Here is a 24,427-nt window from a genome sequence, read left to right as displayed (position 1 = left end):
CCACCTCCAACTCAACTCCTTTTAAACAAGCAAAAATCAAAGCACTCCTTTTTGGCATCCAGATCATCCAGGGATGGGATGCCCTCAGCATCCAATGGTTTTCTCCTTCTACCAGAAACTTCTGCAACCATTCCCATTTTACCACCATGGCCTGCAAAACCTCTCCACAACACACCATTGTAATACATCCTGAGATAGCAATGGGGTCTGTTTGCCTTCCCACTCTGGACTAGAAAGACGTTTTGTTCAATGTATTTGCCTTTTCAATGAGCTCTTACCACTTTCATTCAACTAAATGAAAGCCACTTAACTACACAGAGAAATCAAATTCCATCCTACCAAAATCAAAGTTAGCCTTGCAGATTTCCACCAAACTGAATCTCAAATCAGACGTTTATTTTCTAAGTCCGTAGATAGCAAAAACCCACCACAGTAGGTATTCTTAAAGCACTTTGAGCTAAAAAGCTTCAGATCTCACAGGTAAAACCTTTGATCTCAACAGTTAAAAACACAGTCCAGAAGCTTGGAGTGCAGCAGAATCCAGAATTTCTATGTGTGGTCTAGCCTTTTTCTCCTACCCTAGGCACTAAACCCAGGTTTGAATGTATTTGGGGATCAGAACTTGAACCCTATTTTTGACTGTCCTTCTCCAGATGTAATTTGGTCTTAGGTACATTTGTGTATCATGCTTCCTCAGGGCGAACTGTAATGCTGCTTGGCCTCCTGAGAAGGGAGGGAGGGAGGGAGGGAGGGAGGAAGCAAGGAAGGAAGGAAGGAAGGAAGGAAGGAAGGAAGGAAGGAAGGAAGGAAGGGAGGGAGGGAGGGAGGGAGGAAGGAAGGAAGGAAGGAAGGAAGGAAGGAAGGAAGGAAGGAAGGAAGGAAGGAAGGAAGGAAGGAAGGAAGGAAGGAAGGAAGGAAGGAAGGAAGGAAGGAAGGAAGGAAGGAAGGAAGGAAGGAAGGAAGGAAGGGAGGGAGGGAGGGAGGGAGGGAGGGAGGAAGGAAGGGAGGAAGGAAGGAAAGAAGGAAGGAAGGGAGGGAGGGAGGGAGGGAGGGAGGGAGGGAGGCAGGCTAGGCCTGACATGACAAACAGTAACAGATTAACAGATTTAAACTAAAAGAGGGTAGATTTAGATTAGACATTAGAAAGAAATTCTTTTTCTTGAAGGTGGTGAGGCACTGGCACAGGCTGCCCAGAGAAGCTGTGGATGCCCCATCCCTGGAGGTGTTCAAGGCCAGGCTGGACGGGGTTTTGAGCAACCTGTTCTGGTGGGAGGTGTCCCTGCCTGTTTCCTGGGAGGCTGGAACAGGGTGATCTTTAAGGTCCTTTCCAGCCTAAACCATTCTCTAATTCTATGGTTCTATGTTAAAGTCGTCAGTTATAGGTTCTCAAAAGTATACCTGCATGTAGATATAGAGATAGGGATGTTTTCCACATATATATGAAAAAACCTAGGTGCACATAGATGTGTATGTGTACAGGCACATGTATTTAACATCCTAATACACGTATTACAATATAATACATGCATTCCCTATTACTGACATGAAATTTCACACTGTTAGGTCTTGATGAATCTTGATTCTTTGGCTTATCCAACTGTAGTGGGTTTACGTGGCAAGGTTTTGGTAGCAGGGGGCCATAGGGGTGGCTTCTGTGAGAAGGATCTAGAAGCTGCCCCATGTTTGGTAAGGGCCCCACTGCTGACCAAAGCTGAGCCAATAAGCAATGTTTTGCGCCTCTGTAACAGCATATTTAAGACGGGAAAAAAAAAACGCTGCGCCACACAGCAGCTGGGAGAGTGAGAGGAGTGAGGAACAGCCTTGCAGGCGCCAAGGCCAGTGAAGAAGGAGGGGGAGAGGTGCTCCAGGCACGGAAGCGGAAGTCCCCTGCGGCCTGTGGTGAGGACCATGGTGAAGCAGGCTGTCCCCCTGCAGCCCATGGAGTACCATGGTGGAGCAGGGTTCCACACTGCAGCCCGTGGAGGAGACCACGGTGGAGCAGGTGGACCTGCACTGACGGAGGCTGCGGCCTGTGGAAGACCCCTGCTGGAGCAGATTCCGGGCCAGAGCTGTAGCCTGTGGAGAGGAGACCACGCAGGAGCAGGTGACCTGGCAGGAGCTGCTGCCGATGGGGGATCCAGGTTGGAGCAGTTTGCTCCTGAGGGATGGACCCCGTGGTAGGGACCCATATCTGGAGCAGCTCTTGAAGAGCTGCTGCCTGTGGGCAGCCCACGCAGGATCAGTTCAGCAAGGACTGCATCCCGTGGGAGGGACCCCACAGCACAGGGCACGAGAGTGACCGAGACAGAGCGGCGGAGAAGAAGTGCTATAGACTGACCATAACCCCATTCCCCCTTCCCCTGCGCCACTCGGGGGGAGGAGGTGGAAGAGGGTGGATGGGGGGAAGGTGCTTTTGGTTTCTTTCCTTTGTTTCTCACTTCTCTAGCTTGTTAGTAATTAGCAATAAATCTTACTGCCTCCCTATGCTGAGTCTGTTTGGCCCGTCACGATAATTACTGTGCAATTTCCCTGTCCTTATCTCAACCCTTGAGCCCTTTTCATTATATTTTCTCCCTGTTCTTCTTTGAGGAGGGGGAGTGAGAGAATGGTTGTGGTGGAGCTCGGCCACCCACCCGATTAAAACCACGACAGCAACCACAACCCAAGGTGGAGGGGGAGGAGTTGTAGACAGCTATCAGGCTCTGACTTGGGCCTACAGCAGACAAGCTTGCAAAGGATGAAAAAGCCAGGAAAGGCCAGGAAAAGCAGAGAAGCACTCAGTTACTGATTGAAGTGCTGGAACCCCACAAGGAGGGAGGCAGGAGCTGACAGAACAGAGCTATGCTGGTGGAGGAAGGACGTGGTGCTCTCGTCTTCAAGTCGCATCAAAGCAGGCTGCACTGTGTGCATTCCTCCAGGATTCCCAGTATCTGAGTTCACCCTGACCACAATGCCGCTGTCTGGGGACTGCTGACAATATACATCTGCTTCCTCTCCAGACACAGATGAAAGACTGTAAAAAAATAAAAAAAAAAATAAAAAATTATTACCTTTTCATTATTTTACATCGGTGAACCTGTAGATAGAGACAGAAGGCAAGAGCAAACATTGTTCATCTAGACTTTTCCACAGTTTTCATTGCTTTCTGGTTATTTTTTTATCTATGCTCTAATACATGGAGGGCAGCATCACCCTCCACCTCCCTGGCTGCTCTGGAGAGCATCAGTTGTCATCACCATAATGATGACTAACTCCAAGTCTTCTGTCAGATTGTCTGCCTTGTGCTGACTGACAGCAGCACAATGACTGAGGAAGTGCTCATCCCACCTGGCTGGAGGTCCTGCCTGTAGAAAAAGTAATAGGCTATTGTGAACTGTCATTATCAAATGAATTGACGATAATGCCCTCCACTCCTCATCTTGCATGGTAACATTAGTTCACAGTCAACAGTGGAGCTATTCTTTTTTTGTGTCAACTCAGTAATGCACAGTAATGCACCAAAAACAACTGAAAATGGAGAAAAATAAGTTTTCTGCAACTTCCAAACTGGAAAAGAACATGACAAAATTGCTGGAAATGGTCATAACACTTTCCGTTATTGCCCGATAAGGTGGTACTGAAAGAAAATGATTCAGAATTAAATCTTCCACACTGCTGCATGCTGCAAGCCCAGAGCTTTTGGAGACCTATAATCTGTTCCCATGGGTGTGCAGAGAAAATTGCAAACTGCTGGAAGGGATTATTCAAAAAATAGTGGTGACTCCTGCCACCCATGCACAAGAATTCACTTGCAGAAGGTACATTGCCTTTGAAACAGTCACATGCCGGGTCACCCCAATGAATAAGGCTAAGTCTTCTGAATTTCAACTGCTATCAAATGGATTAATTAGGGATTAAATTAGTTTGTAGTGTAGCCAATGGCCAGGTCAAAGCAAAATTATTGTGACAAATGGCCATGGTTCTGTGAAGATTATTAGGCCTTTGCAGGTTTTGTGGAAACTGAGATTCTAAGAGGAAAGCACTGAAACACCAAGTCCATGCAATTGTCCTTGCTTCTGTGTGCACAGAAGCTCATGAAGGCAGACCAGAAGTGTAAAGAAACATACCATCCCATCTCCCAGTACAGAAGTGATCACAGTCTCCCTGATGGAAAAAAAAAAAAAAAAAGACCTCATTGCAAGTAGTAGAAGTACAAAGAACGTAATGAAACAAATGTTTTGCAAGGGCATGACCCTGTTTTCATAAACTACAAAGAGGCACCAATAAAAAATAAATAAATAAATAAATAAATAAAAGTTAAAAAGATGCAGCTAGTGGGAAAATCTTGAAGTCTAAAATAATAATAATAATAACAGTTCTTAATGAATTCTACAGCAGACAGAGTTAAAGTGGAACTTCCTGCAGAGCAGTGTCTCCAAACACAATGTAACTACAGTCCAGATTACCAAGGACACACGTCACATAATGTTAGAATATAAAAGCCAGCTTGTTTCACAAAGTGGTGTAAAAAGCTAAAAAAAAAAAAAGTAGTCTTTTAGTCTTTGTGCCAAGTCCATAGCTCTGTTATGCACGCTGACCTGCTCTGTAACATACGGAAAGCCAGGAAGCTTTCATAGGAGCCAGGGAGCAGTGTCAGGAGATAGGTAGATAAGCTGAATTAGCAACCAGTAAATAGATAGGTGTGTTTTAAACCATACTTTTTTGTGTGTGTGCGGGGCTTGCATTCAACACTGTGTAGTAACGGGAACCCAAATTTATGGCCTGTAGCCCAATGTGTCTCACCAAAGAGCCTCATTCATCCTACGGATTTGTTCCAGGTAGGTCACTTCAAACACACATGAGACAGGGGAAAAAAAGGCTGACCTACCTCTGTTAGCCATATCTCCAGTTCCTCTCCTTCCCACACCCCACGGTCTGTGGGCTCGGTCAGGTCACTGTCCTAATCTGGACAAAAAATAACTCAGAAAAGAGCACTTCTTAGACAGATCAACTCCCTGATCCAAGTTGTTGTGGTTTAACCCGGCTGGCAGCTAAACACCACACAGCCGTTCGCTCACCCTCCCCCCTCCCTCTCTGGGGTGGGGGAGAGAAACGGGAAAGTGAAGCCTGTGAGTTGAGATAAAGACAGTTTATTAAGACATAATAATAATAATAATAATAATAATAATGGTAATAGTACTACTAATAATAATGTGCACAAAACAAGTGATGCACACTGCAATTGCTCACCACCCGCTGACCGATGCCCAGCCTATCCCCGAGCAGCCGGCCCCCCACCCCGGCCAGCCACCCCTATATATTGTTTAGCATGATGGCAGATGGTATGGAATACCCCTTTGGCCATTTTGGGCCAGCTGTCCTGGGTCTGTCCCCTCCCAACTCCTGCTGCACCCCCAGCCTGCCCACTGGCAGGACAGAGAGAGAAGCTGAAAAGTCCTAGGCTTGGTGTAAGCACTGCTCTGCATCAATTAAAACATCAGCATGTTATCTGCTCTCTTCTCATCCTAATCCAAAACATAGCACCCTACCAGCTACTAGGAGGAAAATTAACTCTGTCCTAACTGAAACCAGGACACAAGTCACCGTTGAGCTGCACAGATGCTAGTGCTGTAGCTGAAGGGGGAAAAGACCGTTGTGTTTTGGGAACATCCGGCACACGGATCAGTTAAAGGTGACCACCATCACAAAAAGCTCAGGAGGTCTCCTGCAAAGTATACCCATCCACTTCCCTCCCTGTGAAACCACTCTGCTCTGCTGCCCAGTAACAACTGCCCACAGCTGTCCGTCATCCTGGTCCACAGCCTGAGCAAAGCAGCTCACCCCCATTTCACAGAAAGGAAGTGACCTTGGATTACTTTTGCATGGGTCTTGGATAGCTACATCACAGCAGCCTGGCAAAGCACAGTGGGAGAGGGCTAATGTAGCTCTGAAGTGCTGCAGATAAGATAAAATGCACCAGGCTGTGAAGCAGCCACATTAACTGCCAAGGAGCAGAGCAGTGTTAGGTGCTAGCACCTGAGAAAATAAGAAGGAAGGGCAGTTTTGAGATGAGACAAGAGAAAGAGAGGGAAAAGAGTATCATGGGGACATGGGACAAGGACATGTTTCCTGTGGAGGAAAGAGAACAAGGAAGACATAATGCCTCCACCCTGCCTACCCTTCTTCTGACCCATGGGCTGCACCAGCTGCCAATGCACAGCTGGGGAGCAGATGGCAAAGGGCACAGTGCAGACCAAAATGGGGCTGCGGGTTCACCAATTTTTGGAGCTATGCTTTGAGTATGTGCTACCTGGGAATTTGTTCTTGCACTGTCAGGGGGCATCTTCCAGGAGGCAGCCTACCCAAGTTTCAGAGGGGGCATGGTATAGCTTTCCTTGCAATACACAGGGAATTAACTTCAAAGTGAGACTGGAGGGGACTTTTTTGCATGTTTCCACATCTGAGAGTTAAGATTACCTTATGTTTTGGGGAAAAAAAGTTATAGCTCGCTGGGGTTGAACAGCAAACCACAAAAGGGTGCATCATCTAGCTATTGAGCAGGCTACAAAAAATATTCTTAAAGGATTTGATGAGGTGCTTAATGGAGTGGAACACACCACGGATATAACACATTGTAGTGATATAAATCCCAGTTTGCTGCCAAAAAAAATATATGCAGATGGTATCTAGTCAGTACTGAGAAATAAATTAGAAGCTAGTTAAACTGGACTAGGTGGTGAGATTAGCTACTGCGAAGAACACAGACATTGAGTGAGCGGGTTAACTCTGTGATCTCCATATGAAAGAAAATTAGAGAAAGGCAGAAAGTCTCTCAAAAGCAATGAATGTGTGAGATTTGCATGAAATACAAGAAATTATACAAAGGAGCTAACAAAGTCTCCTGAGATTCCTGATTCATTTTGATCCAAGATTGGCACGGGGCTGGCTGCACTAAACAAGAAGAATGCCCAAGTGTGCTGCTAATCCAGTCACTCCTTTCAACAATCCTTTTATAAGGACAGCCCGTGGCAGTGCAGTCCCTGGAGCACACCAGTGACAGCAAGGCTCTTCAGGGTGCTGGCGTGCTCACCTGTTGCAGGCTGAAACTCCTCGGTTTATTTATTCCTCTACACCTTCCTTTCACGGGCTCCTTTGGTCCCGGCAGCCCCCCGCAGCCTGGCCTGAGAACTGGACCACAGTGACACAAAACTTCTGAGAGACACCGGCTTTGAAGGTGTACTCTCAAAAAAAAAAAAAAATAGTCGTCTGTGGGGGAGAGGTGAGGTGTCCGTCAAACCTTTGGCCTCTTCTCTCTCAGGTGGAGCCAGACACACTTTCAATTTCCTTTGGGAAAGGAACTAAAGTGTGGCATTCAGGGCAGGGGGAGAGGTGCAGCAAAGCAAAGGGACGTGCTCGTTTAACAATGACATACAGTCAAAGAAACAATAGTGCCATAAATCTATTTCTGTGAATGTGGGTTTGCCTTGTCTTTTTTTTACATCTTTCCTCAAAGTATATTTATTTATTGATGCTGATTGGCTTTGTTTGTTTTTTTGCTTGTTTTGGTGGTGGTGGTGGTGGTTTTTTTTAACTTAAAAAAAAAAAACAAAACTAAATACTTAAGATGAAACAAACCCTTTGGGAACTTCCTCCCTTCCACCCCTCTTGCTTTTTTTAAAACTGGCTCCCCCTCCCTTCCTCCCCCCCTGCTCCCCCCCCCCCCCCAGCCGTATATCTGCGTGGTTCCTGAAACAAAGTGGGCTGGAGAAGTTCAACCTCAGTTCACGGGAGGGAACATTCTGTACTCTGCACAACAGTCAGGGCTGCTGTAAAACAAGATCAACAACATGATCTCAGCCGCGGCGCTACGAGAGGGACATTGGCAATATCTGAGCCATCCAGCGATCGCTCCGTGTACAGACAACACATGCTCGAGCGCTCAGGCACATGCATGTGGAGCAGGGATCGAGCCCGGTGGATTCCTCCATATTCCAGCCCAGGGTGCAAATAGATTATTTTTACCCTCGATCAGAAATGGTGGGGGGGGAATCCTTCACTTCTACACCACACCCCCCCGCTGGGTTTAATTATAGCAAAAGCATTTCCAAGGAAACCAGCCTGCCCGTCCCACTTCTCAGCTCCCTCAAACATGACTTGGCCGGGGAATGGAGAAAGTGTATGTGTGTGTCACCAGCACCCGGACCCCTGGACGGCAGCCCCGATCTGCTCCTGGCTTCACCTTGGCGCTGGCTTTGAGGGAACTCAGAGGATAAACTGGGAGCACCTCCTGCCCTGCCAGGCTGTGGGTTGGGGCAGCAAGCAGAGCCCTCGCTGCCAGGCCTCCTCCCGGCCACGAGGAGTGCGACCTCCTCATCTCCCAGCCTGCAGCTGGTTAACAGGATCTGTAACAGGAATGCACACATATCTGGCTGGAATTGGAGTAGTAAAGGAGAGTGTAGGCTTGGGGATGTTTTCAGCTGTGTGCTGATGTCCTCCGCTGACCTGTATATGTAAATCACAGTGATTCATTACTTCAGCAGTCACTGGATCATGTTATGCTTTAAATATAGAAAAGTAAGAATTGTACTATACCCTCATCATCTAATCTGGCTTTTTCTCCTTTTTCTGAAGAAATACAGAGGTGGGAGAAGCTGCAAAGGCCAGAAGCATTCTACGTACATAACAGCCTTGAGGCTTATTCTTGCATAATCACTTGTAATGAATCCTGGGTCTGAAAAAAAAAAAAAAAAAAAACACTAACAAATCCCAAATACACTTTTTTCTGACAGCTGGTTCCTAGCACAAGGGCACAGCAGTGAAATGAAACCCGAGGTCACTCGTGAAGGCTGAGATGGAGGAAAGGCCCTGAAGAGGGAACGTTTGTTCTTTCCTAGAATGGAGAGAACAACCTGAGGGTAAAGTTTCCTGAGAGCGGAAGGCAGCCAAGGAGGAACCCCAGGGGTCTGCAGTGCCTCTGGGGGCCCAGTGCCATGCCACAGGCTGAGAGCATTGGGGCACGGGGCGCTGGAGCAGTGGTGCTGGGTGCCTCCAGCCAGCTGGGCGGTACAAGGGGCTCTTCATCTTGGACGGAGGACAGGGCGCTCTGCCAGACATCGTTGTCTCCAGATTTACCATAGGCTTACCAGAGTTGTTGGTAGGTTAAAATAAATAAATAAATAAATAAATAAATAAATATTAATAATAAAAATAAATTAAAATTAAAAAAAAAAAAAGCATGCGTTACTCATTCTTAATATTTCTTTCCCTAAAAAACATGCATGTCCGGTCCAAACCTGTCATTTCTTCATTTTTCTCCTCCAGGACTGAACCTCTGGCTTATTGGTGCAGGGGTTTCAGAAAGGGTAGGGAAAAACTATGAAATGAATCATGAAATTCACAGCCAAAAGAAAATATACAAAGTCCAACTCAAGCATTGGCATTCTCATTTAGTGAACAGGCCTTGGACATTTTTACCATTTTATTGTACGTACATTATTTTTACATTGTGCTATTTTTATAACTGTCATGCTGAAAGCTGAAAACAACTGGATTCCCACAAATCAAGAGAGAAGTTTATAAGGAAACACATAGTTTACTATTTTCTGCAAAGCTGCAGAATTTTTGCATAACCTCCAGAGCAAATTCCTGCCATCTTTTGTATGTTCATTCCATGTTTCATCTGATATCATTATTTATTTTAAACTGTCGCCCTTTCTTCCCCTCGCTGACTGTCATATGTCTCCACAAATTTCTGCAAATATACTAAAGTTCTTTGATCATTTTAAGACAGAAAAATATTCCCCCTCAACTCATCCATGCTTCCCTCCTCAGCTGAATGGATTAAAGTCTCTATGCATATTGCCACTGCATTAGTATCCAGTTTTTCATAATTAATCTCCGGGTGTAACCATGTCTTTATTTCAGCTTCAAAGGAATGATTTCACAAGTGTTTTTTTTCTGTATCTTTTATTATTCACAGTTAATATGCTGCCCCAATTCTGCAGATGCTTGTGAAATACAAGAACGGTTTTCTAAATATTTATTATGTGTAGGAAAAAAAAAAAAGGCAATGAACGTGAAAGACAAGTACCTTCTCTTAAAATACTTTAAATTGTCAGTTTCACATAAAATAAATCGAAGAGACTGATACTTACCATACTACAGCAAACCCTCTTCATCATGTATGTGTGCACACAATACACACGCACACGTGTTTTCCATGAACCTGCACAGTGGCTGGGATAGCCTTAGCAGTGCTGCAAACAGAAAATAAATTTGTAGCCTACAGTAGACAAAGAAGGCCTCTGCATTTCATCATTTTTATTTTCTAATTCTGGCTTTCATTTTCGATGGTTCCTAAAACATTTGATATGCTGTATATTCCACTGTTGTTTCCTACAATTCTCATGTTGAGCTTTGAAGGCACAGGCAAAGCTGTTGCACGTTTGGCTCTCACCCTGAAATGCAGCTGGAACTGTTTCCCAACCTAGAAACTGCAAGGTGTGAATATACATGTAACTCAACAACCCAACTGCAAAGCAGGGAGGCGATGATAGCGTGGCATAGTAAATGAAAGGGAGTGTATGAGGCTGAATCACAGAGAAAGCTAAAAGTGAGCAAGGGTGTTTGAACTTGTTGTAGCTTGAAACAGCAAACCAGTGGAGAAACCCATGAACAAACTGAATTTTCCAGAAGTATGCTTGCACTGCCATGCACTGAATGGACTGGAGTAGAAGATAAAGGTAGAAGAAAGGCGAAAAAATTGGTGGTCACCCACAAAGCAACATTAGGACTTGTGTCGAAGCATTAGCAATAAGAGCAAATGTTGAGACTGGAGAACGCCCAGTCCTTTTCTCTATGAGGTGCAGACAAATGTTGCAACTCACCCTTCATCTGACAAACGAAAACTGGGAGAATATCTTCTTCTCGAGCATCTTATGTTGTAGGTATTTTATTTCCAGTCTTCCACCCATAAATCTCTGCTTAAGTAAATTATCCTTGGGCTTGCCTTTCCTGCTGGTGGGGTATAATCCTCCATTTTCCCTATGCTCATGGCTGAGCTCCCAGACACCAGATCCCTTCTTTTGGCAGTCTGTTACCATAGAGACAAATCAAAAGAAATATATAAGCATCTATCATGTCACAGTGCTAGAGAACACCCCTTGCCAACATCAGCATAAAGGAAAGGTATGGCTGTTATTCTCCCCAGTATAGATGCATGCCGTCATAACAGGTACTCCAAACATCCTCTGTTGATCTGCGTTTTCCAACAGGGACAGATGCAGCTGCAGTGGTGAAAGGGGAGGCCATGCAACAGTACGGTCTTTAAAGATGGAAATCAATCAGAGTCAACATGGTAGGGAAGACTGCAGGGATGCACAAGTACCATCTGGTAACACAGGAGCACGTGTTGTACTGGCCAGTGCTAATTAGGGGTTCAAGTTAGGTTTAAAGCCCTCTTAAAGTCAATGGCTTGGCCAGCTCTTTCTCTCACGACATAGATGCTGAGCTACACGGTGTTAATAAGCAGTTTACTGAGATCTTTTATCAGTAAATCTGCCCTCACACCCACTATTCAGGATCTTTCCCCATTATGAACAAATGCTCCCTCAGGACAACTACTTCTCTTCTTCCAGTTTTTATAGTCTAAGGACATCCTCCTCTTGGAATAAAAACTCTGAGAAATAGGTCTTGAGCAATTTATGTAAGTTATGATTATTTTTACCTCAATATTCATACTGTAGACAGGAAACAAATATTTGACAATCATCTGGAGCTGGTAAACATATCCAAATACTAACACACTCCAGTATTTATATATATAAATATATATATATATTATTTATATATATATTTTTATATATTTATATATATTATATTTATATATATATATTTATGTATATATATAAATATTTGGAAGAAATAATTTGCTATAAGGGTGGTGAGGCACAGGAACAGGTTGCCCAGAGAATTTGTGGATGCCCCATCCCTGGAAGCGTTCAGGGCTGGATTGGCCTTGCTCAGCAATTTCCTTGATCCTTAGAAGCTGTAGGAATTTGTTCAGCTGCATACTAAAAATATGGCAGGAGTTAGCTTTGACTTCTTCTATTCTGTTTCAGGGAGATCCACATGCTAGCCACAGGAGTAGAAGTAAGCATGTGAATGCTGCCACAGCAGCTACAGACTCCCCTTGCTCTTTTGCAATGACTGTGCCAGAATAGCTTGCAGTCAAAGTTTTATGAATGGCAGAAAGGTGTGAGGACAGGCACACATTTGCACTTGTGTGCTTGTGCATATGTCTGTGTACACATGCAGAAATATGACATACAGGTCAGAAACATTCAGCTGTTTTTAACCCTCCTGTTAGCACCATCTATTCCCAGCCATATAACCTGGCATTCCCATTTCCTCACCTCTTCGGCTACAGACTAAAACTGCATTTGCCCCAGGAGAACGAAAACTCTGGTTATATCAAAGATTTAATAAATAAATAAATAAAACAGATAAATAAATAAATAAAAGATGAGAAGTGAAGTAGAAATATTTGAGTATTAGAGACAGCTCTAAATTTTTTCATAAGGTGTGCTATATTCGGTCTGTCTGAGCAGACAGGAAGCTTATCGGCTACACTGCCTGTAGATAAGTAGACTGTTATCAATAAAAGTTTGTGGTTTTTTCTGGGAGATGTTTATGGGAGGGGTACCTTGTAATCAAGCTTTTTTTTTTTCCTCTCAGCTCTCTGCAATGTGAATCCCAAACTCAGCACTTCCTGCACAACCAAAAGCAAAATAGGTTATCAGTGTGTCAGATTTTGTCAGTATGTCTCTGTTACATATTTATTAAAGATCTATAAATACACAGTTATGTGGAAAGGTTATATGTTTTACAATCATAGTAACCATATGCAAATAGTTAAAATATTTGGTGACTCAGGTATCAGGTCACAGGCATTTTATCTCAGCTATTTATAATATGCTCAAGCCAATTCTTTATCATTTCCAACCCCACTGTAAGCAGTAACAGAGAACAGGGTTTCTGTTCATCAGCCAACATCCATACACTTTAGGTGTGGATGAAACAAAGATAAAGCACTAATTATTTTTTGTTTTCTTTTCCAAGTATAAATCCCTTGCTAGAGAAGAGCAACACTTTTACGTAGTTGTAACACTTGTTTGACAGTAACAAATGGCAGTTTATAGTGGTAGCTATCTGCACAAAGCTTCACGCATATCAAACACCCCAGTCTTCTCCAGGAACAGTGAAGACTCATTGTTGCTGCTACTGGTTTCACAGTTTCATCAAGAGCTTCATTATCAGGCTGATGGCTTAAAAAGGAGTGGTAAAATGAAGCGGGATGGATGTACGTGTACCACACTGTAGGCATAGGCTGAGAACACATGGGGTGGAGAGGGGGAAATGACCCAACACACAAACACACACACACACACCCCAAAAACAAACAAACAACAACAACAAAAAAAAAAACAGAAAAAAAAAAAGGAAAAAAAAAAAGGAAAAAAAAAAAGGAAAAAAAAAAGAGCATGAGCGTCAGAAGGTTAGGAGTTAAAAGTTGCTCTCTCCCCTGCCAAAGGCAGCCTGTTAGCACTGCAGAACCAGCCATATGCACACATCAGGAAAGAGAAGTGTTAAAACAATTTGAGCATCAAAATTGCATGCAATTTTTCAGTAAAAAGTGTCTTCTAGCAATACCAGTTTGATGAGTTCAATGGGGCTGATCAGCAATCAAACAAAATACTTTCAGAGAGTACACACGCCCTTTAGAAAAATAACTTGAATAATTCAAAAAGTTGCATTGTTCCTTATTGTTCAGAATAAAACTATTTGGAATTAGAAATCTGTAGATTTAGGAAATGTTGTTCAGCTGTCATTGAAGAAGAACTGTCCATACAAGGCAGCTAAAAAGTTGCCATCATCAAAGAAAGATTGGATAATTGAAATCTCCTGTTCAAAATCCAGTATAAACAGTTACTCTCTGAATGTATTACTGCAACTGCATAAAAGGCATTCCTCAGTTCTTGCCCTACGTTTCTGTGTTGCTTGAAAATTGACTTTTCTTCACTGCTGTGAAGAAGTAACTACTTTCAGCAAGGGATGAAATGAAGATTCCCTTGTCTGGCTCTTGAATTATTAGGAGATTCCTCAGGAGGGCACCATACAAAATGAATATCATGATCATCTCATAGTTCTTTCCTATCATGCATTTTGTTAGCAAATAAAAATATCTGCCTGCAACAGCAGAGGACTGACGCTTTTAACTCCATACATCAGCCCCCTACCAGCACTAACTACTACTGCCAACTACACTCACCCAGGATGTAATGGAGTTCATCACATCATGGGTTACTTCACTTTGAGTGACTATCTCTTGGACACTAGAATAAAGTAACTCAAGAAGATCACTTTCTGCTGACACTATAATTTACTGCATGTTTTCAAAGAGAAATAAGAAAATTGATATTAAATTGATGTATTACTTCTGAAGGTTACATTAATTTCTTATTTTGATAGATCAATTAGCATCACAGAAGCACAGAATGGTGAGGTTGGAAGGGACCTTTGGAGGTCATCTGGTCCGACCCACCTGCTGAGCAGGATCACCTAAAACACAAGATGGCCTCCAGGCAGGTTTTTTAGTATCTCCAGAGAAGGAAACTCCACAGCCTCTCTGGGCAAACTGTTCCAGTGCTCTGTCACCCTCACAGCAAAGAAGTGACCCTCATATTCATCCGGAGCCTCCTGTGCTTCAGTTTGTGCCCATTGCTTCTCGTCCCGTTGCTGGGCATCAACCAAAAGAGTCTGGTCCCATCACTTTGACACCTTCCCTTAAAATATTTGTATACATTGATAAGATCCCCTCTCAGACTCCTCTTCTACAGGCTGGACAGTCCCGTCTCTCTCAGCCTTTTCTCAAAAAAGAGATGTTCCTGTCCCCTCATTATCTTTACAGCCCTCCACTGGACTCTCTCCAGTACGTCCATGTCCCTCCTGTACTGGGAGCCCAGAAGTGGACATAGTACTCCATGTGTAGTCTCACCATGGCTGAGTAGAGTGGAATCAGTCAGTGAAACAAAACGTTTGTGATAAATAAATTAATCCGGGGGAGTTCCATGCCTACTGGCCTCTTTCAGCAAGTGTAAGGTTTTATTTTATTTATTGATTACATTAGGAATGTCCTGGTAGCTGACAGAATACCTCAGGAGTTTAATCTGGAGAAGTATACCCCTTTTTCTATTTTCCTAGGAGACTTTTTCACTGTACGCTCTTTCTGGGGAAAATAAAGAAATAAATAAAGAATGATGTTTATTACTTGCATCACCTAAAAATAAATTGCACTGCAAATCCATTGTGCAACACTGAAGAAAAGGATGAAAACATGAGATACTTGGCATGTTAAGTCAATTCAAAGTATTGTACCACATTTTTACAATGCTACAAATCATCCTGGACAGCACTGAAAACACCAGCCACTCACAGTGCAGTAGGACAAACAACCTATGGGAAGATATCAAGTGATCAGCAGACATGGTGACTACAGAAAAACTGCCAGGAATGTACATGGCAGGCTTTAAGAGAACTCTTGAGCGAGCTGTTCCCAAAGGGAGGACATGAACCATCACTAAGAGGATCTGCATTCCCGCAAACCTAGAGGACCAGAGGGCACTGTATATGTGATAATCCAGATAAGACAGGTAGTGTTTGTCATTGTTCCGGTGTTCACCACTGGTAGGAAGAGAAATATTGTCTTGAACTGGTGTCATGCTTTATCAGAGTGTTTCTACATTTTTTACATTCTTGCAGGACAGATTACTCCACTGTGAAATAATATTATCTATTAAATGTAGCAATCACTTTGAAACTATCGGACTGAGACGGAAGATCATTATAATAACAAAATGCCTTTTTGTTTGTTTGTTTTGTTTTAAATCATCTCTACAAGAACAGTGGATTGGAATCCTCTAAAAAATAAGGCTTTTATCTCAACATAGTAAGTACTACAAAATAAGGATGCTCTGTTATCTCCTATATACAAATTTCTCAATGGCAACTACTTATGCTCAGGGTCTCTAACAATTCTGTAAGATAAAACACAGTTTTAATCTGTTGGAAAGAATGAATCCTTTCTATATCCACTCTGTCCCCAATACTTACTTCATAAAGTGCATTTATTTTATAAGCTAAAAGGGGAAGAAGGTAATTAGGGAAATTCCAGCTGCTACCTTCAGCAACTTGAGCAGCAGATTAAATTAGCTCTCAGATTGTGTCCTTATTGGCACCTGCTGAGTATTATTGTTCTCTGTGGACCTTCTCTGTACAGCAGATTGAAAGTCAGCAAACCCTAATACATAAAAAAGGAAGAAAAGTCTTAGTGTTGGTCTTTTTTACACACGCTGATGGGAATTCAAAGTTACAATTCCCAATCACTTTTTTGTCATCGGAAATAGGGGCTGCAATAGAAGAAGATAGGCACTGAAATCAACAGCTGTGATTCTTAACAAGCACAGAGAGTAGGCTTCTCAAAGTTGTACATCCATGTAAATCTCCTGCCTAGAATAGTCAGTTGACTCCTGGGAGGAAAAATCAAGATTTATTCATTTCTGCAGAAATACCAGAACTTCTGTTGTCACTTAATAGCCATTGCTGCTTTGAGAGAAATAGAGTAGTAAATATTTTGTTTGTTTTGTTGATGAAATGTGTGCTGAAATTCTCAAAACAGCTGCTGGTGTAAACATTAATAGGCAAATTGAATTTCAGTCCACCGTCTTGCACAAAAAACAGTGTGATGGATACTAAAAGGAACATCATAGTTATTTAATGTCTTTTGCACAGGTAAATGTTTACCGACATTAACCTTCATCATTTGATCTTATACTGAATTCCAGGCAGGACGAGTTATGGATCTGAATGAAGCTCCTGACAGATCCAGCATTGTGAGCAATAAGTTCCTTGTACATGCAACTGCTGGGGGTAGCTTAACACCCACTGCATACCACCAAGTACCACTTGCTGTACGCAGATGACTACTTAATTAGTAAGCTAGGTCATTTAGATTAATATTTATAAAGAACTTCATGCGAAATGCTGGCAGCAGCTAAGTGATAATTTTATTGTAATTTTCTTGCAAGCAGTGGAAACGTGCTTAAATGTCTTTGGGCTTTCGGGTGCTGGAAGTCAAACGAGACAGACAAAATGTATGTTTTCACTATAATCCATCAGAAAACATTCGATATTTTCAATTCAGTGTTACCAGTTCTGGCTGGTGTGACTTCTGGTGTCACTAGCTAAACTAACTAATCTAACTAAACTAAACTAGCTAAATATATATGGACTTCTGACTCGCATACATTCGTGACAGGAGGTTCTCAGTCAGGTTGAAACACAAAAAGGTGAGGGGAGCTCCAAAAATTAAGAAAGCCTAAATAATAGATTTCTTCTCTCTCTCTACCCAACTCCTTCAAACAATAAGAAAGGGTATTTCATGCTAGCTTTACATTTGCAGCAGCAGTAGATGTTCCTTGGTCAGCATCAGTGAGGAAATAAGAACTTAATCACAGCGAAGGTTGGCTGAGTAGACAAGGCCAGCAGATGGCCTTGGTACTGGGAGCACTGTGTGATTAGTCCTAAAAGGTTCCCTTACTGCTGTCTTGTTGCCTCACCTGAAAAATAATCCTCTGCAGCCTTTACACTCTTTGATTTTGAGTGTCAGTAGCATTAACTGAACAGCGTAAAGTTACCCAAAATTGGCATTTTGACTGCTACACTCATTCTAAGATTTGTTCTCTTTTGTATCCTAAGGAAGAAGTAGAAAAGATGGTTTAGAGTCAGCTAGATTGACCTAAGGGTGGCCTGGCTACCCTTCAGAGTAGCAAAAGTTACTTGAAATGCCGAACAGCGTGTAACTAAACTCAGAGTCCTGCACTCTGACTTTCTCATGGAGTTCAGAGCCCTTAGCAAGATACGTCATCTCTCTGACTCAGTATTGCTATTTGTACCAAAAAAAAAAAAGGAAAAAAGTAGTACTCACCTTAATGCTCTATTATGAGTGCTAATTACTGTTCTTACTAGATTTCAAACAAGTGAAATGCACAGAAATAGTTGCACAGCTATAAAAATATCTACGTTAAAGAGGAGGAACACACACTCATAAGAGAATCATGTCCTTTCCCACTTTCTCGCCTCAGAAATCAAAGACCTATTAGATCATGTGTCTCTCCAAGTTCTTTTAGTGCAAGCTCAGTCAACTAGCTTTCCTTACAAGTTATAATTAAATCCAACTAACTGATAACTCTGTTCATCTCTTTTCCTGTAGCTGTACAGTTTTTTTCTCTACACATTGAACTACACAAATCTGCAGTGCTGCCATGCACGACAATCCACCATGGTGAAGTCGCAGACACAAAAACCTATGTATTTGAGCATGGAGCTTGTTACATTTGTGAAGTCAGAAGTCTTCCGGTGTTGGAGGCACTCATATTTGAGAAAATTAGGTGGAAATTATTTGACAGCTCTGGAAAAAAAAAAAAAAATCTCTCTGCTGTGTGCATCAGTGTAACTGCAGTGACAACTTTCTAAGCCCTGAACCTTTGCTTTGACAAGAGCCTGCTTTGCGAATGACTGAGGCAGCGGTGATGCATCATGTGACAATATCTATGCACTTTTCATAGACGTGTGGGGGTTGGAGCTCTGAGGTGGGCACTTCAGGCTCTGTACATCATGTGAAAGAGGAACTGTACATCTCAGGCTGTGCTACAAAGCCTTGCTCTAGTGCTGCTTGTGCTACGGAGCAGAAATTAGGCAGCTAAGTCAGCAGAGTGAACATGACCTAATATCCCCTTTAACCCAGCAGGATTTACCAGCTTATATTCAGCACTGTGACGACTGCCCACACCGGAGCTGACTTGCAGTCAGCCATCTCAGAATCAAGGGCAGGGCATGATTTTGTCTGCCCTGCAACAGTAGCCTTGGAGAGGCTCTCAGAGCAACCAGTGCACCGAGCAGAGCAACCAAGAAGAAAATTAGCCTCTAGCCATGGTTTTCTCCAGAAATTAGGAATCTCACCCAGCTAAACTGGGGACAGGCTTTGCCCAGCACGCAGTTTACAACCAGCCCCCCCACCCTGATGTGCTCTGAGGCTGTGGCTGACCCCAGCAGCTAAGGGAGCTGCTGTTTCCTGAGGGGATTCACATCCGCAGTTCCCACCTTGAAACCCAGTGCTCAGGCGCCTGGGCTGGGCTGGGTAAGGCGGTCTCCACCCTTCCTTATAAAACCCATCGACTGTGTATGAGAGGGTGAACCTCGTCGTCAGGACCTTGACTTGGGATTGGGCAAGGCCTGAACTCGAGGCTCTGCTCTCAGGGCTCCTGGGCATTTTGCAATCAAACGTGAAGTTGTCACAGCGCCTCCAACCTGCATATGGCCAGAGGCCTGGAAAATGTTTGAAGAAGGATGTCAAACTCTTCCCCAGGCCACTGCTACGGGCAGCATGTTTCGCCTGGTAGGTTTGATACAGCTGCCTTGGTGTTCTTAGCAGGGTCTGAAATCTAGGCAGATGTACAAACCAAAAGTTTATGTCTCGGGGTGTGCACGAGAGCAGAGTATTGGGGAAAATCAAGAGAAGTTAGGGTTTAAGCTCTCTTGGCACTAGAAACCACCAGGCCTTTGCAAATTCGAATTGGAGTAAAATCCAAGCGTCCGTATGCTTCTCTAGGTGCCTAAAACCTCATTTGACTCTCTAAATAAATAAATAAATAACACTACCTATGCTGATCTTCCACACACTTCAGAATAATTCAGTCAAGTCTCTAAAGTTGATTTTAAAGTAAAACTGACTAAAAGAGATTTTGCCTAAAACTCAGTAGAGGTTAACTTTAAAACAGTGGCATAAAAAGAAAGAGTGTGACCACGAAAGTAAATGGGTGACTTAAGTACAAAAGCATTTGTCAGTCTAAACTAACAATCCAATATTTTCTCCAGTTTAGGGCTATAATAGCATTTTTCACATTCTGGGGAAAATGTAACTGTTGAGATAACCTTAATGAGTAAGACAATGTTCTTAACTGATTACTACTAAAAAAAAGCTTGTGTTGGTACAACAAGACCACAAAACAGGATCTTCTGGCATATGTTTTTTTAGAATATAACTTTTTGAGGCAAAACTTTCTGGAATGGGATATCTTGTTTTAGAAAAACAAAGGGACTAAGAGGTTGGGCTTAGGGCACCAGAAACCTTTTTAGTCTCTCCCTTGTGATTAGAGATGATTTCTGATAATGTGGGACATATGTGCAAGCACAGGCACATTCGTTTTGCATTTCTCTTGAAGATTGTGAGTTGATATCTGAAAGACTGTGTCATAAGTAAATCCTGAAAGCTGACAAAGCAGTAGGGGAATGAGCCGTAGAACACTGCAGAGCCCACCAGACCCCTCCACTGGTACAAGTGAACACATGGGGATCAGTATAAGGACGTTACTCAGCAGTAGTCAAAATTGTGAAAGGAAATTAACGTGTTCAGACTCTTTGCTTTACCTGTCATGTGTTCCCAGACACCAGCTCTGAACCTGCACGGACTGGCCCATACACCGCTGAGGCCCCGGCATGAGAGAGACACAGACCTGTGAAGGCAGGCCCAGAGGAGGGCCACGAGGATGATAAGAGGTCTGGAGCACCTCTCCTGTGGAGACAGGCAGAGGGAGTCGGGGTTGTTCAGCCTGGAGAAGAGAAGGCTCTGAGGAGACCTTACAGCAGCCTTCTGGTATCTACAGGAAAGAGGGAGAAAGGCTTTTTTACCAGGGCCTGTAGTGACGATGGCTTTAAACTAAAAGGGAGTATATTTTGACTGGATATAAGGAAGAAACTCTTTACTGTGAAGGTGGTGAGGCACTGAAACAGAGAAGCTGTGGATGCCCCATCCCTGGACGTATTTCAGGCCAGGCTGGATGGGGCTTTGGGCAGCGTGGTCTGGTGGGAGGTGTCCCTGCCCGTGGCAGGGGGTTGGAACTGGGTGGTCCTTAAGGGTCCTTCCAGCCCAAACCGTTCTGAGATCCTACCCAACTATCAGATCCCAGAAGCACAGAATGGTTAGGGCTGGAAGGGACCTCTGGAGGTCACCTGCTCCAACGCCCTCCTCAAGCAGGTTGCCCAGGACCACATCCAGGAGGCTCTTAAAGGTCTCCACGAAGGGAGCCTGCACAGCCTCTGTGGGCAACCTGTGGCAGTGCCCGGTCACCCGCACAGCAAAGTGATGTTTAGTCAGAACCTCTCATGGTCCAGTCTGTGCCCACTGCCTCTTGTCCTGGCGCTGGGCACTATCGGAAAGAGCCTGGATGCATCTTCCCTACACCCTCCCTTCAGATATCTATACTGACTTAGATATCTCTGAGCATCTTTTGTCCAGGCTGAACAGTCCCAGCTCTCGGCTTCTCCTCACAGGAGAGGTGCTCCAGGCTCTGCAGAACCTTCACAGCCCTTTGCCGGACTCTCTGCAGTGTCCCTCTCGTACCGGGGAGCCCAGAACTGGACACAGCGCTCCAGGTGAGGCCTCACCAGGGCCGTGCAGAGGGGAAAGGGAAAGGTCACCTCCCTTGGCCTGCTGGCACCATTCCTCCTAACGCAGCCCAGGGTGTCGCTGGCCTTCTTTGCTGCAGCAGCACGTTGCTGGCTCACGTTCAGCCTGGTGTCCAGCAGGACCACCAGAGCCCTTTCTGCAGAGCTGCTTTCTGGGTCTTTGTTTTGTCCGGAAGGAATTTCTGCTGGGGATGAATTAAACATCCTAAGGAAACCTCTCACCACTGAACTGTGTGATGCCACCAGCAGCGGCAATTACAACATTACTGTAAATTTATTTACAAGTACTCCTGCCGTCACTGCACCCGGCGTGGCTTCCCAACGCCACGGTTCGGAAAGCTCCGGATCCAGCCCGCGCCGATGCCTCAGGACTCCCGCTGCTGGAGGGAGGCACTGCAGCCACAGCAGCACGGCAGTGGGAGACTGCAACAGATCCTCGCTTCCCGAGGAGAGTCAGCCGGGGAGAAAAACACACACGGCTTCGGCTCCAACCGTAATGCTGCAGAAGCCTCACGTAAGCCCAGACAAGCCTCCCAAACACGCATTTCGTTCCCGATACAAAACACCACTCACGGGGACGGAAAGGAGACAAATCTCCGCACGTAGCTGGAAACCCAGCGTTACACTGGAAAACGCCTGAAAAGTGATTTTGATCCCCGGGATAAGGGAGCACGGGCACTGCCCAGCCTGCCTCCCTGCCTCCCCCCCACGACCCCCAGAGCCCCCTTGGACGAGCAGCGCTGCCCCGTAGGACGTACCCCGTGAGAAGGCACCAGCGCTGCAGGCTGGTCGAGAATTAATGGTCTGGGGAGCCGTGCATGCGCCAGGGCCACCGGTGGTGGCTCTGCCCACATCGGGTGCAGGGGCAGCCCTGGCAGCCTGGCGGCGCTGGGCGAAGCCGGGGCAGCGGGAATCGAACCCGCGGCCCCCGGAGCGGCCGGGACGGGGCGGGCAGGGGGGAGCCGGGGCGCGGGGGTGCGGAGCCCGGGGGGGTCCGGGGGGGTCGCCCCCAGCAGACACCCGCAGACACCCGCACACACACCCGCACACGGAGCCGTGCGGGCGCGGGGGCGGACACGTTAGCGGAGGCGGCCGCGCTGCCTGTGACATCGCGGGGGAGGGCGTGAGATGGAGGCGGCGGGCGGGGGGACGGGGGAGGGGGGGACGGGGAGGGAAGGGAGGGGGGGAGCGGCGGAGGGCATCTGAGGTGAGGCGGGGAGGGGCCGGCGGGACGCCCCTCCCCCCGGGGGCGGTGTGGGGGGGAGGGGAAGGAGGGGAGGGGGCTGAGCACCCCCACCACGGCTCCCGCCCTCCTGGTGCCGGGATCTGGGCGCGCCCCCACGAAAAAAAAATAAAAAATAAAAAAAAAAGAAAGGAAAAAAATGAAACGAAACGGAATAAAATGAAAGAAAGTAAAATGAAATAAAGCAAAATGAAAAAATGAAATGAAATGAAATGAAATGAAATAAATAAAATAAAATAAAATAAAATAAAATAAAATAAAATAAAATAAAATAAAATAAAATAAAATAAAATAAAATAGTGAAATGTAATAAATAAAATAAAATGAAATAAAGTGAAATGAAATGAAATAAAATGAAATAAAATAAAAAATATAAATAGATATATTATATATAATATATGTAATATTATATTATTATATATTACAATATATATATATAAATAGAACACTGACTCGCAGACGTATGTAATGAAAAATCGTAAAATTTACGGAAAAGATCCCCCTCCCCCCCCCCCCCCGGGTGCGGGACGATGACAAAGGACTGCGCTGGCGGGGGCGCCCCCGGCCGCAGCCCGGCCGCCACATGTCACACGCGCGTGTCCCGCGTGCACGCCCCGCGCCCTGCACGCGCCCCGACCCCAAAGCCCAGACCCCAAAACCCGGCGGGACGGGGCTGGGCGCGGGGAGGGGGCAGGGGGGAGCACACAGCGGGGGGCACGGGGCCGGGGCCCCCGTCGGGGCTGGGGGGCTGGGGGCGGGGGGCGGGGGCGGCCCCGATGTAGGGCAGGCGGCGGGGCTGCGGTGCCGGAGCGCGATGTTCCCGCAGCGCGGGGATTTCTGAGAACTGGGGCTGTGTCCTCGGCTGAACCCGGCGCGCCGCCTCCCCCGCCCGCCGCCGAGCCTTAAAGCGGCGATGCCGCCGCCGCGCCGCACGTACGCCTGCAGCCCGCAGTGCGCAGCGGGGCCGGCGGCCGAGGAGCCGGGAGAGGGGCTCCGGGCGGCCGCAGCGGGAGCGGGGCGGCCGGAGGGGCGAGGAGGGCCGGCAGGGCCCGAGCTGTCCTCGCCCTGTGCTGCGTGTTGTGCCCCGGCTGGCTGCGTGCCCAGCCCCCCTCAGCACCACCACCATCAACACCGTCCTCACCAGTACCATCATCACCAGTACCATCATCACCAGTACCATCATCACCAGTACCATCATCACCAGTACCATCACCGTCACCACCGTAACCGCCGTCATCGCCGTCATCACCAGTACCATCGTCACCACAACCACCATCACCACCATCCATCATCGCCACCACCGTCACCATTACTACCACCACCACCAGTACCATCACCACCACGACCACCAGTACCATCATCACTACCACTACCGTCACCACCACCATTATCATCAGCATCATCACCACCACCCCCGTCACCACCACTGGCATCACCACCACCACTGTCATCACCAACACCACCCATCATCACCACCATCACCACCACCGTCATCACCAGTACCACCATCACCACCGTCATCACCGTCACCGCCAGCATCACCACCATCACCACCTCCGCCACCGCCATCACCAGTACCACCCCGCCCCCCGTTACCATCATCTCCAACATCACCACCCTCCT

At 45.7% G+C, this 24,427-nt stretch overlaps 1 protein-coding gene and 1 long non-coding RNA gene across 8 annotated transcripts; both read right to left on the bottom strand.

Moving 5' to 3' along the window:
* Positions 1-1,013: 1,013 nt before the first annotated feature.
* LOC310890229 lies at positions 1,014-7,685 on the bottom strand. The gene is made up of 3 exons (XR_014577118.1): positions 4,868-7,685; positions 4,107-4,143; positions 1,014-3,013 (listed from the first exon to the last, which is right to left on the bottom strand). It is a non-coding gene; the product is annotated as an uncharacterized lncRNA (long non-coding RNA).
* A 26-nt stretch (positions 7,686-7,711) lies between these two features.
* On the bottom strand, positions 7,712-22,699 carry LOC310890228 (uncharacterized protein). 7 transcript variants are annotated; one of them, XR_014577114.1, is made up of 7 exons: positions 22,320-22,699; positions 21,580-21,743; positions 20,524-20,755; positions 10,866-11,071; positions 10,134-10,235; positions 8,572-8,710; positions 7,712-8,481 (listed from the first exon to the last, which is right to left on the bottom strand). XR_014577114.1 is itself a non-coding variant. In XM_083818990.1 (5 exons), the coding sequence occupies exons 1-4, from the start codon at positions 22,669-22,671 to the stop codon at positions 10,869-10,871; spliced, it is 951 nt and encodes a 316-aa protein (XP_083675116.1). In that variant the 5' UTR covers positions 22,672-22,699; the 3' UTR covers positions 10,027-10,235; positions 10,866-10,868. The 7 variants fall into 7 exon arrangements, 1 of the variants encoding a protein (XP_083675116.1); XR_014577112.1 differs by adding an exon at positions 12,683-12,748 and having other exon boundaries at positions 20,524-22,699; XR_014577113.1 differs by having other exon boundaries at positions 20,524-21,743; positions 21,844-22,699.
* Positions 22,700-24,427: the final 1,728 nt, after the last annotated feature.

This window comes from Anser anser (assembly GCF_964211835.1).
Source record: "Anser anser genome assembly, chromosome: Z".
In the NCBI taxonomy this organism is placed as follows: Eukaryota; Metazoa; Chordata; class Aves; order Anseriformes; family Anatidae; genus Anser; species Anser anser.
Note: the sequence above shows the minus strand (reverse complement) of the source record. Positions and strands in the feature narration are given on the sequence as shown.

What these genes read in the sequence shown, in the direction of transcription:
- LOC310890228 (XM_083818990.1), bottom strand. Translation starts at nt 22,671, where the DNA reads ATGTCACAGGCAGCGCGGCCGCCTCCGCTAACGTGTCCGCCCCCGCGC. An exon ending in CGCTGGTGCCTTCTCACGGG is followed by an intron (nt 21,744 to 22,319) that starts GTACGTCCTACG and finishes CATCCCCAGCAG; the next exon opens with AAATTCCTTCCGGACAAAAC. An exon ending in GGAATGGTGCCAGCAGGCCA is followed by an intron (nt 20,756 to 21,579) that starts AGGGAGGTGACC and finishes CCTCTTTCCTGT; the next exon opens with AGATACCAGAAGGCTGCTGT.